Source organism: Gymnodraco acuticeps, unplaced genomic scaffold, assembly GCF_902827175.1.
Source record: "Gymnodraco acuticeps unplaced genomic scaffold, fGymAcu1.1, whole genome shotgun sequence".
Lineage (NCBI taxonomy): Eukaryota > Metazoa > Chordata > Actinopteri > Perciformes > Bathydraconidae > Gymnodraco > Gymnodraco acuticeps.
In genome coordinates, this window is record NW_022990145.1 from 1048310 (window position 1) to 1066839 (window position 18530).

At 39.6% G+C, this 18530-nt stretch overlaps 1 protein-coding gene across 1 annotated transcript in view; it reads left to right on the forward strand.

The window, feature by feature from the left end:
* znrf2b (zinc and ring finger 2b) overlaps nucleotides 1–17212 on the forward strand; it is a 67648-nt gene extending 50436 nt beyond the window's left edge. The window contains exons 2-5 of the mRNA XM_034217211.1: nucleotides 5531–5626; nucleotides 12822–12927; nucleotides 15883–15955; nucleotides 16056–17212. Coding sequence (XP_034073102.1) covers nucleotides 5531–5626; nucleotides 12822–12927; nucleotides 15883–15940 — 260 coding nt within the window. The 3' untranslated portion in view covers nucleotides 15941–15955; nucleotides 16056–17212. The remainder of the gene's footprint in view (nucleotides 1–5530; nucleotides 5627–12821; nucleotides 12928–15882; nucleotides 15956–16055) is intronic.
* The last annotated feature ends 1318 nt before the right edge of the window (nucleotides 17213–18530 follow it).

The window sequence follows — 18530 nt, forward strand, 5'->3', positions numbered from 1 at the left end:
TAGGAGAAAATCTGGGCTCATTCATTATTATCCAGAATCTAAATGGTTGTTAATTCCGTGTTATTTCAGTCAATTGATTATTTACTGCCATTATGTCATTCTTGGATGTGGGATGTGAGAAGAGAGAGAGAGAACAGAACCATATATTTTTGTAGGTCCACAGAAATTAGCATCGCAATGGCTCGCACAACAAAACACACGTTTATGATTCTTAAACGTTTGGTTTAGCAGGATAATCTCCACATATTAACACCTCTTTATGATAGTTAAAGCTAAATGTAATCACCAGAAGTAAAAAGCTAACATTTGACAGTAAACAAACTCCATGATGGTCACATGATTTCACATAAATGATGCTAAGTGATTACGTTTAGTCGTCACATTTTGCCACTTGTTAGAAATTCTAATTTTAGAGAAAAGCTTCAGACGTTCACCAGTGGCGTATATACTGACCGATTACATGTCATTGAACAAATTCAAAAATGTTGGAAGCTTGTGTTAACCACACATCTTTATTTGGGGGATCTAACCAAAAACAGAATTAAAAAAAAACATGTTTTCTTTGACACCAGGGAGCTCAAAAGTGCCAAAATGCTAACTCATTGTCGTGTTTATTTGTGCAGCCACTCTATGTTCGCCATTAACCAGGAGATGAGCTGAATAATCAATAGCAGTCAGCCCTTCCATGCACATGCAAAAATGTAAAAAAAAGGGCCCGCCGTTCGCAATTCACCCAGCTTTTTAGTTGTCTATGTGACCTCTTGGATGTTAATCAGACTGTTAGTGGCCATCATTTACAGTTCATAGTTCTGCACACAACACAAGTCCGTTGTCTTTGGGCCACTGCTTTCCTCAGCTTACATCAGGGATAGAGATTCAGACTTTATCAATGTATTTGTAGGGTTTAAACCAATTAGAGTTGTTTGGAAACCAGACATATCTTCCCAACAGTTTTTAGTTACCTAACCAAATCAATGAAGGGATGAAAAACCGATCACTATCGAGCCCTACAGATCAGACAACCAGACAATGCATTCACCCTTACAGCACGTCTTTAAGTTGTTACACAAGTTATACATCTTGTTGTTTCCTAATACCTCATCATCCAAACATTTCCACATCAAGGCAACAGATGTTTCAGATCATTTTGTTAAAAAATGATGCTTGATTTATTTTTCTTTCATTCTAGGACTCCTATGACACTAGCAAAGTTTGCTGTTCGGCGATACAAAGGAAAATTAAATATATGAATCCGACTCATTCTTGTTAACAACTTCCAGTGAAGGATCCTTGGAGAAATATAATTTAAGGGGCCAGAGTTTTAATGCTACCAGGGCAGGTGTGACCTCAAAGACATGCATGGGAACACACACAGCAATTTGATATCCTGGAAAGAACATCCCATACAGTTTCCTGCATGAGTCAACACGGCCTCACAGGGAGGACTGCGATTTGTCTCTTCAGAATGAGGAGTTGTGCAGAGCTGGAACTCCTCCTCGTCCCTCTTTAATAAACACACCTAGACCACACATCGCCTGTCAGCAGATGGCCAGGAGATCATGATAGAGGCATCCTGTGAGAGCTGGTGTGCTTTGTGTGATTGATTTAAAGAGGTGAAACATTCAGGGGATTGGCTACATTAATCTATTTATCCCACCAGCATCATTATTTCTACGTTGTAGAATACTCACATACTCATGTCAGTCACCTGTCTGTGACATTGTGCCCATGCTGCAGAGCTGTATGTTGACAGCTGATTGGTCAGGGCACAGTGATGTCAGTGGAAACTGCACAATGTGCTTTGGATTAAGACAACCAAATGATGATGGTAACTTAAACAAAGGGTTATTAGAACCAGCACTGTAACTGGAAACTTCTTGGGGGCATAATGTTTAGAATAGTATGTGTGGCCTTCGATGTAAACATATGTCAGGTTATACTGTGAGTGATTGTCATTATGTAATGGTGAAAGAAGCTATAGCCATAAAGCAACATCTGTGAACACTGCCGTCATTCCTAGTTAAAGCTCTCTCTGCTTATTCTGATGGAGCGCTTTGTTAATATGAACACAAAAGGGCCTATCTGGCGTATTACACTTCAGGTGCCTTTCAATTGTTTGAGATACCTTTTTACTAATAGAGTGGTGCAGAAATGAGTCCTTAACCCAGAAATTAGTTAGCATTTGTAGTAGGGCTGCTCAATTAATCGTATTGTAATCGCAATTACGATTACGGCTTGCAACGATTACGAAAACAACGTAATCGAAATATAATAATATATTTGTATTGATTTTTTTTTGTATTGGTTTTTCAGTTGAGTTATACTTAAAGTTCCGGGTAATCAACTGTTAAAAACATACTGTTAAAAACTGTTTTTAATAATCGTGATATCAATTATTGACCCAAATAATCGAGATTATGATTTTTGCCATAATCGAGCAGCCCTAGTTTCTAGCAAAAAATCTTTAAGAGATGACATGAGCAGTCCTACCAGCATTTGCCATGGTGGCCAAAACATTTTTATTTGGTCTTAAATTGTAGTTCAACATTTATTTCCTGTTACTTCTGGACCATGACGGTGGGCCAGCCTTTAATGTTTAACTAAGTGGAATATGTTGAATATGTTTTACCAAAATGTTGGCTATATGTTAAGGAGTTTTCAGGTTGTGACAGTGCACTGCGACATGTTTGTTGATCTTGTTTATTGGTATTTATTTTTATATTATTTATTTAAATGTAGATATGAATGTATCATTTATTTTATTTTGTATTGGTTTTTCAGTTGATTACCCTGAACGTATAATTCAACAGTTAACAAGTTCAAATTATTATTTGTATTTGTTTTAAAGTACAATAAATGGATGTTTTCAAAGTCAATAAATAATCGCATTTAATAATCGAGCAGCCCTAATTGATAGCACTTCCCTCCCTCGTCTGAAAGTCAACGGATACTTGAATTAGTTTTTGATGAGGTTGCTGAAATTATTGATATGGTTAATACAAACTTACGAGATATTTAAGTTTTTTCTATGACATAAAATATGTCAGTAAATACCCCACTGTTGAAAGTCTGAAGTTTTTACTTAGTTGTTTACTTACCAACATTAGCCGCCTTTAGCTTCGCTGTGGTGAACTGAGGTTACTGTGATGTGGTTTTGTTACATTATATTGGCCATATAAGCTGGCTATTATATTGTTGCTTTAACTATTATAATAGTGGTGTTAATAAGTGAAGGTATTGTTCTGAACAAAACGTGTAAGTATCTTAACGTGCGTTTATGATCTCATTTTCTGCAACATTCCCGAAAATTCAATGGAAAGATTCCAGTGCTTTTTGTTGAGGGAGCCCTTGCCCCTGATGGCCTAAAGCTGGCGAAAACTGTTACAAAGTTAGAATCCGAAAAGTTCTACGGTAATGTTTCTGTTATTAGAGATTGATGGAATAATTCATGTAATGTGTAACAAGTCACTGTAGAGAGTGATCCAATAGCTGTACAGTTCACTTCTCATCACACTTGATGTGAAGTTCTTTAGTTTGTTCCTTTTGGGACTCTTTGTTTCGTTTTTTATGTAAACCTTCTGGCACATGTTTTTATTGTCTTCATGTTTCTGTAGTCTGATTGTTTACCTTTTTTCTTTTTAAGCACGTTGTGAATTGTATTTCTGTGAAAGGTGCTATACTAAATAAACGTATCATTATTATTATTATTATTATTATTATTAATATTATTATTATTATTATTATTATTATCTCTTCAGAATGTTTAGCGTCACAAACCTCCCCCCTACCTCCCAGAGCTTTCCAAGAGCCCAGTCATGATGTTGTCGCAACATAGTCCAAATGATTGAATTTAAGTTGACATAATTAGATTCCTGACAACCAGAAATATATATAATACAATAAATGGGGTAATATTGAATGAATATCTTATGTAATATAAATGAAACATTAAAATCAGAATCATTCTAAGCTAAATAAATATGGCTGTTACCCTGATGATACCCCAATACAACTCAATGTGTCTTTTGATGGTGGTGTGTTACCCCAGCTAATCAGCACCAGTAGCTACTGAGGCTGGACAGACAACTCAGACCCCTTTTACACCAGGACGAAACGGGTTGTATATATCGACATTTTTATTCATTGGGATAAACCCCTTGAGATGCACCATCTCGTTTTCAAGGGCAATAGCAACAACTTACAGACATACATAAACAAAAAGACAAAATGCAAAACATGACACACAAGACAAACCACATACAGTCTGTTAAGTGAAATTCAAGCAATGCACACAATCATTACAATTTGAGACAGTCAAGCAAATCAGTTTCATCAATATCAGTTATAACAAGTACAGACCAGTTGAAAGTGAGATAACAATGCATGTTTAAATAAACCCAATGATGCAAGAGATCTAATAGCAGCAGGTAAAGTATTCCAGTCTGTTGGGGCTTTGAACATGAACGCTCTTCTGCCAATACATTTGTTTGCAGAGGGGACAGAGAAATAAATCTGAACAGAATGTCTAACTTGATGATTTGACGAGTAGGGTATGAAATACTGCTTTAAATAAGGGGGATAGTTAAGATAAATGCATTTAAATATCAGCTGTATCCATAGTGTCTCTTGCGTATAGCCCTTTCGTTTACACGAGGCCGTAACAAAACGGTAGAAACGGACCCCGCAAACGATAACGGGTCCCAAGGTGGATAGATCTGCAAACGGAACGCTCTGGGGGGGCAAACAGCTCCGTCTGTACGCCTCTATACGATCATTTTCTGATAGCGATGAAATAGCCCTGCCTCCCTCTCCCCACGTCTCCCTCTCCCCACGTCTCCTGCTCAGAGATCAGCTGCTTGGCTGTCAGAAGAGGGGGAGGAAAAGAGAGGCTCCGTTTATTATTCTTATATTATTATATAGAGTTGTTATCAATTTGTTTTAAAGCTCAATAAATAACAAAGAAGACCTCTGACCAGCACTTTTCTAATTTTGTACGGAAGTTTTAAACTTTAACGGACATGTTGACCGGCGGAAACTCTGCTGCACGGTCCCCTCGTCCCTTGGAAGAGGCGGAGAGGTGGGTGTTTTTCATCTGCTGGTGGACTACCGGAGAGATCTACTGCAGGAGCACACGCCGTCCACCACGGAGAATAAACAGAAGGGCAACCATGGCAACCATGCTCCGGGGGTCTTCTTCGCTGCTTTTGGTGTATCTTACAGGCCTGGCATATGTACTACAGCGTTTCCAGCGGTCTCGTGTGAACGGACACGTTAAATGAATCGAATGCGTGTGAACGGAAGACTTTTTTGAAAACGCATACAGTGCGTAAACGCAAACGTTCCCGTGTAAATGGGATCAAAGAAAGACCCTTTACAAACCGACTGTGATCAGTGGAGTCAGATACTGCTGCAGAGGAGAGGACACCTCCAGAACTCTGTTTAAGCCTTTAGTGTGTAACCTTATCGTCTTCTTTCTATTTGTCCCCTGAGTGTATTCTCTTATTCATTGTTTGTCATTCTTTTCTTCCAGGCTTCAAGTGCCCCGTGTGCTCCAAGTTTGTGTCCTCAGATGAGATGGATCTGCACCTGGTGCTGTGCTTAACCAAACCCAGAGTGACATATAACGGTAGGTGTTCCTTTTTAACGTTACAAATAAAAGACATACAAGGCTGGTGAGAGAAGTGTACAGCTGCTGGACTTATTATGATATAAATAAAGATATGTCAAACAAAAACATAAACAAGACTTTACTGTATTATGTGCTAAACCACAGAAGTGCTGTTGCAATGAAACAAATCAAAAGTAATAGACATTACAGCTTACATTGATCTCAATGGGATTTTACCTGGATAAATAAAGGTTTTGAATTGAATTGACATGATATGTAACTCTTCCTCTGTTTACAGTCCCTGAGATCTTGTGTAATCTTTCTAAAGTATTTCACTTGTTATTCAGGTATCAATGACTATTATCTTTTGTATTTGAATAACATACCAATCAGGTTCATGTCACGGGCTGCCCTTTGCTCCTGAGTGCAGAAGTTATTATGGGCTGTGTGAGTGACATGCAGCATTATGCAGTCAGTCCTCAGGTATACACTTCTGACCCTGATGTTGAGCCAACGATCCTTGAAAATGTGGTTTGTAAAGAAATGTAACTATGTACTGAGTGGGACATTTTACAGATGAAACATAATCCTGTCACTGTGTCCACAGGGACCCAAATCAAATGAGTGGATTCCCCTTAAAAATGCAGGGGGGTTAACTGCAGTTACCGCCAACTCTGAAAACATAACTCATTTGACTGTAACTCTAGGGATATTAGTGCTGCACCACATTGTTTTGGAAGGATGCTCTTTTGCATTCAAGTATTTAGTTCCAAACGTCTGCATATAACCTCATTTCAATACAGTTCATGGAAACAGTTAGATGTACATTTAACCCTTTCTGTTGATTTGATCATTTTATTTTTGCCTTATTTGCACAATCTTGGTGAATTCACCCCAATGCATGCTTTGCACCCTACGAGCACAGTTGTTATCTGAATTGATTGTTAGTTTGTTACTTAGCTGCTTTGAAAAACAGCAGCCGCAGCTTCTTTGTTAACGGGAAATAACATGGCGGGACAGAGAAGTTGCTTGCTGCTGATTGGTTAGGGTATTCAACTAGAAACCACTAACAGGAACTAGAATAATGAAGTGAAACAAATGGAAATTCAGCTTGATACAGGAAAACCTTTGGCATCAGTTTACTGTAAAACCTTATTTACTGACCATCAAATACACAAATATTGTTGATGAAGTCAAATCTGAGTATTTGATTGAGATTGTAAAGCCTATTTCCCAATGCTGGGGTGAAGGGGAACCCAGCTGGTGTCATGCATCAAGTGCTGGGGAGTTGTTCTGCTCGTATGAAATAGTGTCTTCAGAGGAGCTGTCTCAGTATGACTTTTGATGTCTCTTGACTCAGTCTCTCTTGGGGCTGAAGACTGAGCGTTTGAAAGGAAAAAAACAGTTAGAAAGAAGTGACCTTACCTGACCTCTGTAACCAGGCTACATTAGCCACTAGTACCATAACCCGAGTCAAAACCCACCTGGGAAATGAGTGCATTTTGGGCCATGAAGGTACCATGATTTGACATGAAAGAAGACAGAGACTATGGTCTATCTGTCAAAACAATCAGGTCTCATGTCTTTCCCAACAACTTCCCCTTAACTTCAGTGAGAAGGTCCTGGGGTCAGGAGAGATGTGAGGAGAGTTCCGACCTGATTCTGAGACCCCAGTGGATATGTTGATGTGTGTCTGCTGTGGGGAAACTACAATGTTCCATAGATGCACTACAGTAATCCCATCTAGATACTTGACCCTGTGCATAATAATCATGTTGTTAAATGTGGGCTTTATGAACATGGACAACAGTGGCAAATATTAAATATATGACTTCATTACCAAGGTTTGAATTCAAAAAGAGATGGAAAGTGAAAGTACAGATGTTTTCTCACGCTCACCCTGCTGTCCACTCCTATGAGTCCATTTGAATTCCAGTCAGCATGATTATATGAAAGTATTTGACAAATGATTGTTTATGCAGTTAATGCAAAACGTTTTAGGCCTACACGTCTACTACTACGCATATCACCATTCAACATGTTCAATAAATGACATTTTGACTTGATTTCATCATTTTACAATAATTAGTGTAATGATCATAGTTCACCTTATCGTTTAACATATTGTTGAAGATTCATAACCACTATAGCAAGTTCTGGAATAAGATGGGAAATGCATGGTAAGCGCAGTTTCTTACATGATCTGCATTTGTCCTCACAATCAGTTGTTAATGTGAACAACAAAATGGTTCGTCACTTTAATATCTTTTTTTTAATATTTTCTACTTCCCTTTTCATGAGAATGTTAACAGCATTTATCATGGCTGCTACTTACTGTAGGTACTTAGGGTCATTTCACATTTCAGTTATTAGCCTCAGAGTAAAGTTATTTATCAGAGATGAACACTATCGGACCACAACACATACTGTATCTCTTCTTCTGCTGCATCCATTTGGCTCTTGTTTTAATTATGTAGAAATACGCACTGTTCAAGATGCAAATAAGAAAATAAAAAGTATAAATGTATGTGACCAGGTTGCGGAACATCAGGCCATTGGCACAAGGTAGGAAGGGGGGGCAATACAAAAGTAGCCTGTGCTGTATGAATCAATGGGACTCTTTCTATTGTAAGATCTTTCATTACAAATCACCTCAGCCTGCCTTCCCCTCATCATGACCTGAGTCTGAGCAGAAACATGACTGCAGGGGAACTCTCTTCCCTGCAAACCTGTAAAGAACATCTCTGGTATGTTCAAGTCATATCTGGGTTTCAGAGGTTCTAATTCCTCACTGAAGTGGCCAGACAGGAAATGAGGTTCCAACAGAGCGCCATGTTCTCCACAGCTGATCACATCAGCAGTCATTATCCCAGTTAAAGTTTCATTCTTGTCATGTCTATAATGGAATCAACCTGCATGGGGGGGGGGGGGGGTCACCCAATTCCTACTTGTAATTTTTTCTATCTATAGCCAATCAGATGTCTCCTCAATTCTAAGCTTTATGTACGCATTTTTGCGCTGTCCGGAGCTGACAGGTCCATGGAGCCTGCCTGCAGGCGCTAATCTCAGGACACCTCCACTCTCAGTACAGCGCCCCTTTCCGAACAGGAAATGCAAGCAAATACAAGCCTTTATATTATTAAGGTACCGCGCCACTTTCCAAACCATTGATGAATGCTTGTGTACACAAAAACGGCAGGCAAAACCGTTTTAAATGTGTGTTTCCTGTATGGCGAATACAGCTGCTTTATTTATGTCTGTATGAAGTTGTTGTGAGTGTGGAGGGAGCAGCTACAGGTTAGCTTAGCCTAATCGATCAGTGCACTACGAAGCCAGTGCTAGACCTGTTAACGGGGGGGATACATTATCGGCCGATATTCACTCTTAATAGTTTGATCGGTGCTCTCTATAAAGGCCGATCAGGAGAGCTGGATCTGATCAATATGGACATAAACGTGAGTGAAGTTTTAGCGAGCTGCATGAGAAACTGACGGGCTAGTGTCAGGAGAGAGAGGAAAAGAGAGGATCCGTTACTCCCGTGTTATTAGCCATATCCGGTCATAGTCCGGTAATTTCCTGCTAACGGCAACTCTGCTACACAATTCGTCTTCTTCTTATTATTATTCTTATTCTTATTATTATTATTATTATTATTATTATTATTATCATTGAAAAATGACCGGTAAGTTTCAAATGTGTCCGGTAAAATAAATTCTGTCCGCGGAAACCCTGCTGCGGACTGCGCACAATGCGTACATGAAGCGCTATGTCATGAACGCAATAAATCATACCCTTGTGGGGACTCGCTCATGTGATTGGCTTAGAATGGAGGAGACATCTGATTGGCTATAGATATAAAAAAAAATACAAGTACGAATCGGCTGACTGTCAGGGGAGTCTCAAAAACCCACACACGAATGCACAGCGATCCGTGCACAGAAAGCGGTTTGTGTTTGCAGGTTCAGAGGATTTAAACGGAAACAAATATGTGAGGATCAAATATGTAACACTTTTTTCTGTATTTGGATTTTATTTACATGTATATGAAACGGAACACATTTGAAAAACATTGAAAAACACAAGTGTGAATCCTTTTGCTGATCATGAAATACAAGTGTGAATCCTTCTGTGTGCATGTGTGTGACTGTTCTGAGCCCATACATGTGTCCTACATGTCTTGTGCCGTTGCTCTAAACATGTTCCCTAATAAGAGTTACACTCTTTAATAGTGAGGTGTGGTTTCAGACAAAGGTTAACAGGAAAACAGCTCATGTTATCAGAGACCACAGCTGCTCTCTGCTGTTAGTGGCCATTTAATAAGGCCTTCCTACTGACACACACGTACACACGCACTGACACGCGCGCGCACACACACACACACACAGACACACGCACACACACACTTGCTCTTGTGCAACACATCAACAGTATTTTCTTAGCAGCATTGAGCAATGATTCCTCTCGCTTCTCTCTGGTGCTTTTTATGTCAAGTATTAACTGTGCCATTGTCTGAATGAATACACAACATAAACATGTATTTATATCATATTTCAAACATGTCTGTCTGGCATATTGTGATGACAGGCGCAGCCAATCAGAATCTCACTGCTTAATACCTCAACAGGAAATGATAGGTGACACCTTATCACTTGTGGTTTAGCCTGAAAATACACTTTATTTTCACACTCACAAACCTCTTTTAATATCCTTTAATATATCCACCGCTGCTTTCTAATGGTACATTTGAACATTTTCAAACAACCATCAATTTGTACGATCGATATAAGTAAAAGCTTTAGCATCTCTTTACAAGAGGCAGGAATTGGCTTTATTTGCTTTCTCTCTGAGAGTGAGACAGTGTAACATCTTACTCTGAGCTTAGCTTAACATAAATACTGGAAACATTGCTCTATCCCAAATTCAAAAACACACCACCATAACCCCTCCTTCCTTCTGGCCCCTTTGCTAAGCTAGGGTAGCCACACCCTTAATCTTAAACACCAGAACAGTTTCACAGAGCTGCAGGGAAATATTATGATGGGTAAACAATGCTTACAACAAGATGTTCCCCATTCATTCTAATGGAAGCTGCTCACTGGCCACAGACACTGAGGATGTCTTTCTTTGACTTGCGTGTGCATTATCCACCTGCTGACTCAACGCAGGAGTTGCATGACAAAATAACATCCTCTCTTTCCAAGTGTTATCACACCAAATGGTTGCAAAACTGATAAACAATGTGTGTTTGACACTAATGTATTATTCATAATTGAATGAACACTCTAAATGTACAGTGTGCAGTAATTGTGAATTTAAAAAGTGTTTTATGTTCCAGTGTGCAGCATGTGATTCTGCACAGTGCCTATATTATGGTATATTCATCCACCCTTGTGTAATGTGATGTGTGCAGAGAGCAATAGAGCAACAAACATTTCCTAACAAAGCTAATGGCTGTTATTGTCTCTGTTACTACCCCCCCCCCCCCCTGTCTGTCTGTGTGAACTAATGACGCACTGAGCGGCACTGTCCGTGCATTAAAAGGTTTTCCCCTCAGCTGAGCTGGATGCAATGTGCTGCAGCCCATAATAACTGGCCTATGTGGGCTAATCCACGGTTACATAAGGCCAGTTCTAATGACTGTGTTGTGCTGCAGGTGACGGCTCTAATGGTGGGCACGCTCATTTCCTCTTTACACTGCAGCACACCAGTGTACAGCACATACTGTCAACACACAGATGGTATATGGGAGGGAGTTTTCCGCTTCTGGAAATACCAGAATGATATCTTGATCATGCATAAAAAATATGATTTTAGTAGAGCTGGCTTTAAAATGACCCTTAAATGGACCACTAACTGTATGTAATATGTATGCATTGAGGGGTGCAGGAATGAGACCTAAACACCTGGGAATGAGTTAGCATTTACCTCGTCTCAAAGTCAACAGTCCTCTGAGTGTTTTTTTTTTATCGTGGAATAAGATCTGAAGTCAACACAAGCTGGAGAGATCTCTGTTATTTCCTATGACGTTACACACATCAGTAAATCCCCCACTGCTGAATGACAGAGCTTCTATGTGCCTTTTAACAGCAGTTACTAATAATGTGCTGTGGTTTGTTCACACCGTAAGATGAGGAGGGGGGGGGGGTAGATATCATGTGTTCAATTCTTACTATGACTGAGGCTGACACTCACACAATCAGCTGCGTGATATGGCAGCAGATTATTCACTCTTATATCTTGACGTGATCTTTCATATGTTTAACAGACCTGTATTATATAGTGCCGGAGTAATATAAATCTGTCTTTGGACGATGCTGATATTTAGAGTTTTCTTTGCATCTGATCAAATACAAGAATACAATATAACTAATAAGACACAAGTTAAGTGAACATTTATTCAAAACGGTTCCTTTCTATCTCTCTTTACTGCAGTGCACTTAGAAAAACAAGGATCAACTAAATGAATATTTACAGGTGGTTGAAAGAACTTTGTGGTGAGAGAAATTGAATAAATGAGGATTAAACATAATTAGCACATTTGAACCTTCACCTCGCGTTGGCCTAGCAACACTGCTCACTCTGTGTCTCAGTTCTACCTGCTCTCTGTATTCTATAACACCACGATGGCCGTCAGTGTTTCCATCCAACGGGCTGAACAACAGATGCTGTGAATGTTGCTGTGGAAATCCATTGTCACCAGAGCAACCGCACCCCCACCACACAATACATCATAATGTAGTGGGAATACTGCAAAGAATTCCTGAACACAATCAACTGTTTGAATGCACTGTGGGATCTCCTCACACTCGGCCCTCGTGGAGAATGCTATCATTCAGGAGGAGAAGGAATAGAGCCTGCTTGATGCTGCATATCCACAAATATCTTTTTCTCAAATAAATGATTCAAATACCTAAAACAACAAAGACCAGTAGAAAGATGGTTATTGAGAAAACATTACAAGGCTCAAGGTTCAGGAAATATTCAAAGGTGCTATTGTCATGCATGTTGGCAAAACATCTTCAGAGTAGCAAAGAAGACGATACTACAGTATAACTGTTTAAATGACACAAACAAAAGTGTAGCATGTTGAAGTGTAATTCAAACAACTGAAATGTGCAAAGAATTATCTTTCTGTTGTCTCGTGTCAAACTGGGTGAAGATGAAGTATCTAGTGAATGTTCTGTGAATGATAACTGAGGCTGTGTGGTTGCAGAGGACGTCCTGACGAAGGATGCAGGAGAGTGTGCCATCTGCCTGGAGGAGCTGCAGCAGGGCGACACCATCGCCCGCCTTCCCTGCCTCTGCATCTACCACAAAGGGTAGGATGCCCCCCCCCCCCGACAGGGACACTGTCCAGGGAACAAATAAAGGACTACAAATACACAATGGGTCCGAGCTTCTCCAACACACTCACATTTCTGTTCTACTTAAACACACAGAAACTACATTTTCATTTGAAACGTGCCGGTCCTTCACCACTAGGTGTCAGCAGAGTCATAGAGGATCAGATGAGCGCTTTATGTCAATATTATGTTTCTTATTGAAACAAATAAAAGAAGAATTTCCTGAAAAACAAGAAATAAAACGGTATAATCCTACATTTTGGGTATTATAAAGTGAGTTTATTTGTTCCTTTATAAGTTAATGGAAATAGGAATGAAAGCATTTGTATGCATACAAAAATCAAATATGATATACATAAAAATCCCTTCCTTTTTAAGTATTTTCCTTAATTAAAATATGTAATTTTATATTTCAATGTATTTTTTATTTATTCATCTATTTCTCCCTTTGTGTATGCACCTGGGTCCTCATTTATAAAGGGATATACGCTCACAAAATGGCGAACGCCAGTTTCTACGCACTGTTTGCGATTTATAAAATACTAACTTGACGGGAAAACGTGCGGTCCTCCACGCAAACTCTGACCCATGCGTACGCACTAAGCACAAACACGGGAGAGACGAGAAACTGCGACGCCGTTGGCAGAAGGAAGAATGGAGAGAAATATGTGGAAATAATACCATAAATAAAATGTTACCTCTCATTTATCATATATGAAGAATTCATTTTCAAACATTGATTAAAGCCAATCTTAAAATGATTAAACAAACGCCTGTTTGAGACTCCTCAGTGCACACAAAAACATAACTTGGAGAAATAAATAAATACGGATATGTTATTGAAAACCACCTCGAATATGTTGTGTTAATGTTATGAAATGTTTTCTCATAAATGATGCGGTAAGCAGGAGGACAGCATTACGTCTAAACTGACGCCGTTTTGCATTTCTATAGGTTGTATACGAGCATGGTTTTATATTCTATCATGTTTAATCGTGTTTTATGCCGTTTGCCAAGACTTGATAAGTCGCTCATAAAACACAGGAGGTATGGAAGCTAAGAACACCATATGTGGTCAATTGTACAGCTAATATAACACAACACATTAGTTGTATTTCCTTTAACTGGTGGATATAGAGTTGCTGCGGGGGGGGGGGGGGTTGAGACGCACAGGCTGCAGTGGAGACGCTGCGCACAGCTGATCGACAGCTGGGACACAAACCACCAAATACGAAAACATAATTCAGATCCAGTCGTCATGACTCCACTCCGGAGGGATTCCCCGATCATTTCTTACAGTTTCTCATCAAGGGGGGGTCTCCTGTCCCCGGTACAAACACACTGCCTGAGGAAGGATGTGTATTGTTTTTGTCATTAATCTTTTTCGGACCACTTATTTATTTAGGTGACGATCCGACCTCCATGCTGCTACTCTGGTTCAAACTGCATCCACCAAACAATGTGATTTATCTCCACCTCCCCAAAATAACCCACTTCTGACACGGTGTGAGATTGTCTTTTTAGCTGTTCTGTCGTCATTTCCTGCGATCTTCTTCATAAAGTCAGTCAGAATGAATGAATGAATGGGCGTTTCTTTGACTTCCCCTTCCGGTGGACCTCCATGGGACCTTATTTTGGAAAAATTATGTATTGAAGTCAATGGAGAGAGAAAGATTATCTTTCGATTCCGTTTGAATTGTGCCACGAATTACACATATGATGTTTGTCAATTTAAAAGATAATTTTGCAAGTAAAAAAAAAAAAAATGTGTCGTAAAACTGTGAAGTAACACATTTTTTTGTGTGAAGCGCTCAATGAACTACAACTCTGGTCTTGCATACGTCACCAACACCAAGATGGCCGTCACGTTAGCACATTTCACTCTTTCTTTCAGAATGAAGTGAAAAGTATTAAAAGAGGTGAAAATCACTCCAAGTCTGGGCATGTTGAGAGCTGTACACACACACAAGGGGAGTTAGTCGGTTCCGTAAGAGCCAGCATGCGGGACCGGCTTTACAAGGTTTCGGTGAGTAACACGAGTGTAATGTGTAACGTTAATGTACGCAACTCTGGGATTTGTAGTCTTTTCTCGTTGCGTATTTTTCATAGTCTTATATTTCAACAGTTTTACGACAAACTGTGACTTTTTTGACATGGAAATAATTTTTTAAGATTGACAAACATCATATGTGTAATTCATGGCACAATTCAAACGGGATCGAAAGATACGTTTTCTCTCTCCATTGACTTCAATACATAATTTTTTAGGAATAAGGTCCCATGGGGCGGAAGTAGATGGGCGTGACTTCGCCACTCTATAGGCAAATATGGGCGTTACGTGAAGCCCGCAAAAGCTGCAACGCATTTCGAGTCGATTGTGATTTATAAAGGGAAACCGGCGTAGGACGTGCCGTATGCACTTTCCTCGCCGGTACGCAATGTTTGGTGAATCGGAAAATGTCTGTACCTATTTTTTTTATTTCTACTACTAAGCAACCTTCCCACGTGAATCCTACGCACGGCGTTATAAATGAGGCCCCTGATCAGTTTATTGTGAATATCTGAAAGCCATATTGTTTTGTGCATTGAATGTGAATTGTTCTGATTAACCCTTAAATGGGCATTTGGAGAATTAATGAATCACCATTACTAAACCCACATTAATCTGCTTTTACCCACATTTGACACCCTTATTATTCCCATGTCACACTGTTATAAGACCCATATTACACTTTAATTACACTGGTATTTCTCCAATTCTACATTGTTATTAATTCCCTATTACACATTATACACCCCAATTACACCCATACACCATTATTTGACCCACACCCATATTAGACCCATATTACTGTTATTACACCTATATAACACTGTTATTACCCCATATTAGACTGTGATTAAGTGTATGTTTCTCATATCTCCTCCCAGCTGCATCGATGAGTGGTTTGAGGTGAACAGATCATGTCCAGAGCATCCATCAGATTAAAGCTTTTTTGCACAGGTACAGTGTTTCCTAAGCTCCCACATAATGGCCTCAACAGTTTGTAGGATTGTTATACCCTTCATTGTGTTTTATATTCTCTGTTTCTCTTTGATGACAGGTACAATGTGAGGGATCTGCGAGATGCAGCGTGGATCCAGAGAGACTGGACACTGTGATCAGTTAACCACCCCCCCCCCCACCCACCCACCCAATAATGTAGTACCACTGTGTGCCAAATCTCATTGAAGCATCCTCAGGGATCCAGACTTTGTGTTTGAGTTGCACATCCGCGCTCAGTCTCAGAACCCCCCGTCCCCCCACTGAGCCCACTGCCACTGGACTGCAGGACACAGGAGGGGGAGATGGACACGGTCCTGGAGGTGGGGTCAAGGTGGAGGGCGGGACCATCTCACCACCACTGCCATTATATTGGTCCAGGAGAAACAGCCAGGGACAGAGAGCATCTGCAGCTCGTTTTCAGAACTGAAGCTGCTGCGAAAATGGTGCCAATCAACTGTGAATAATATCACACACACACACACACACACACACACACACACACACACACACACACACACACACACACACACACACACACACACACACACACACACACCACACTCAATCATCAGTGCTTTTTGATCATATGCCATGGAGAAATAATCCAATCATGGAAAGACTCACACACACACGAGCCGACAGTAGAGTGTTTCTTGCTCGATCCCTTTCACATTCTAACAAGAGGTTGTTCTTGTGTGAACGAGATGAAGAACGTTTCTCATGTTTTGAAGAGAAACTGTTTCTGTTGTAAAGATATTCTTTTGATTTTGAGAAGGATCTGTGATGCACCAAATGAAGTGAAATGTTGTTATAACAAGTAAAGTCAAACAAAATAAGCTGTAGTGATATCAGAAAACATAACGTGAAAATATCATTTTCTAAGATGGATAGGATCTCGTAACAAAAAGTTTTCATTTGTCTTTTTTTCCAGTTGCTATGTCTCTTGTTTTGTGCTTCTCCATGGGAAATGTGGTTCTCTGATGTAGTCTATGATATGCTGTGTGTTATTTATAGCATTTGATCAGACAAATACACTGAAACTGGTTCCCTCTCAAAGTGAAAGAAATGTTTGGACGTTCACATTTGCCATACCTTTATTCTTTATAACAATTCTTCCCTCAGTGATAATAACAGATTTACTACAAAAAAGATTTTTTAAAGACATATAATGAAAAATGAAATAAAAAGAAACCAAATTATAGTTCATATAAATAATGATAGTAATATTTTCTGTGCATCAAACCTAATCAAATTTGAACACACATGTTATTTAATTTACTGTTTGTAACCCCTGATGTTACATTACATTACATTTAGCTGACGCTTTTATCCAAAGCGACTTACAATAAGTGCGTTCGACCAACAAGTACATTACAAACATTGCATTTAGATGTTCCCTGCGGAGTTATTCCTGATGTTCAGGTGGCGGTGACGCCAGCGACAGGAACATGAATGTAAACACACACAACGTGAAGGTAAACATGCCTTCTGTTTGTATCCAAGAAGAGTCCACAGAGCTCCTCAGTGAGATCTGCTCTGTGTGTTCTGTTTCTACAGCATGTTCAATCCTGCTCAGGAACACACTGACACTGAACCGCCTGTTAGAGACACACTGGGCCTTTCTCAATTCTCTCATTTCCCCTCCTCGACTCCTCGGTCCTTCGGTAGTGACCCGGAAATGATTTTCGGCGTGCCATGTTGAAGGACATCTCATTTCTCTAAATGCACATCGAGGACCGAGCATCGAGGAGGCTCTCTGGAGGAGCTCTAACCGAGGATACACTGATGAGTCCTCCACGGCTCCTCCGCTCGCATCTCCGAGGAAATTAGTGAAATGAGAAAGGCCCATTGAGTGCATTATGAATCACTCTGATAACGTTGATGTGAACTTCAAACGTACTTTTTGCTGACATTTGGCAGTAGAGAGGGGAGAGAACAATGGGAAAAGAGACACAAAGCTCTGTGGCAGTGCTGTGATATACATATTTTAATATATATATATATATAGAATCACAGATATATATCTATACATTAGTTTGCTCCATCCTCAAAAACACATTTACTTCTGATCATTGGACATAACTTATAACATATTAGTACTTTTGTTTTGAACCACTTGAATATACGACCAGTTTGAATCATTTTCATATTTAGTTTAGAGGTAGGTTTGTGTGCTCCTGAACAGGTTAGTTTAAAAATAAGTCATGTTTATTTTCTCCTCAGAAGCGTTTTGAGTCGCTGTGGCTTTGTCAAGTCTCACACAATGACTGAAGTGACGAGAGGGAGACAGTTTTATATTTCATTTTTATAAAAAACAAAACAAGGCCCTCCATTCATATTTCCTTTGCCCCCCTTCCCCACCCCCACTTTAAGAGCTGCTTCAACTTTCAATTCCAAAGATCGAAATAAATAAGAATTATAGTTTAATTTGATCTTTAGATGTTTCTTCTTTCTTTACAATAGGGGAATACAAATTCTTCAAACTGTTGCATTGCTAAATGACTATTACACAATGTGAACTAACACACCCATG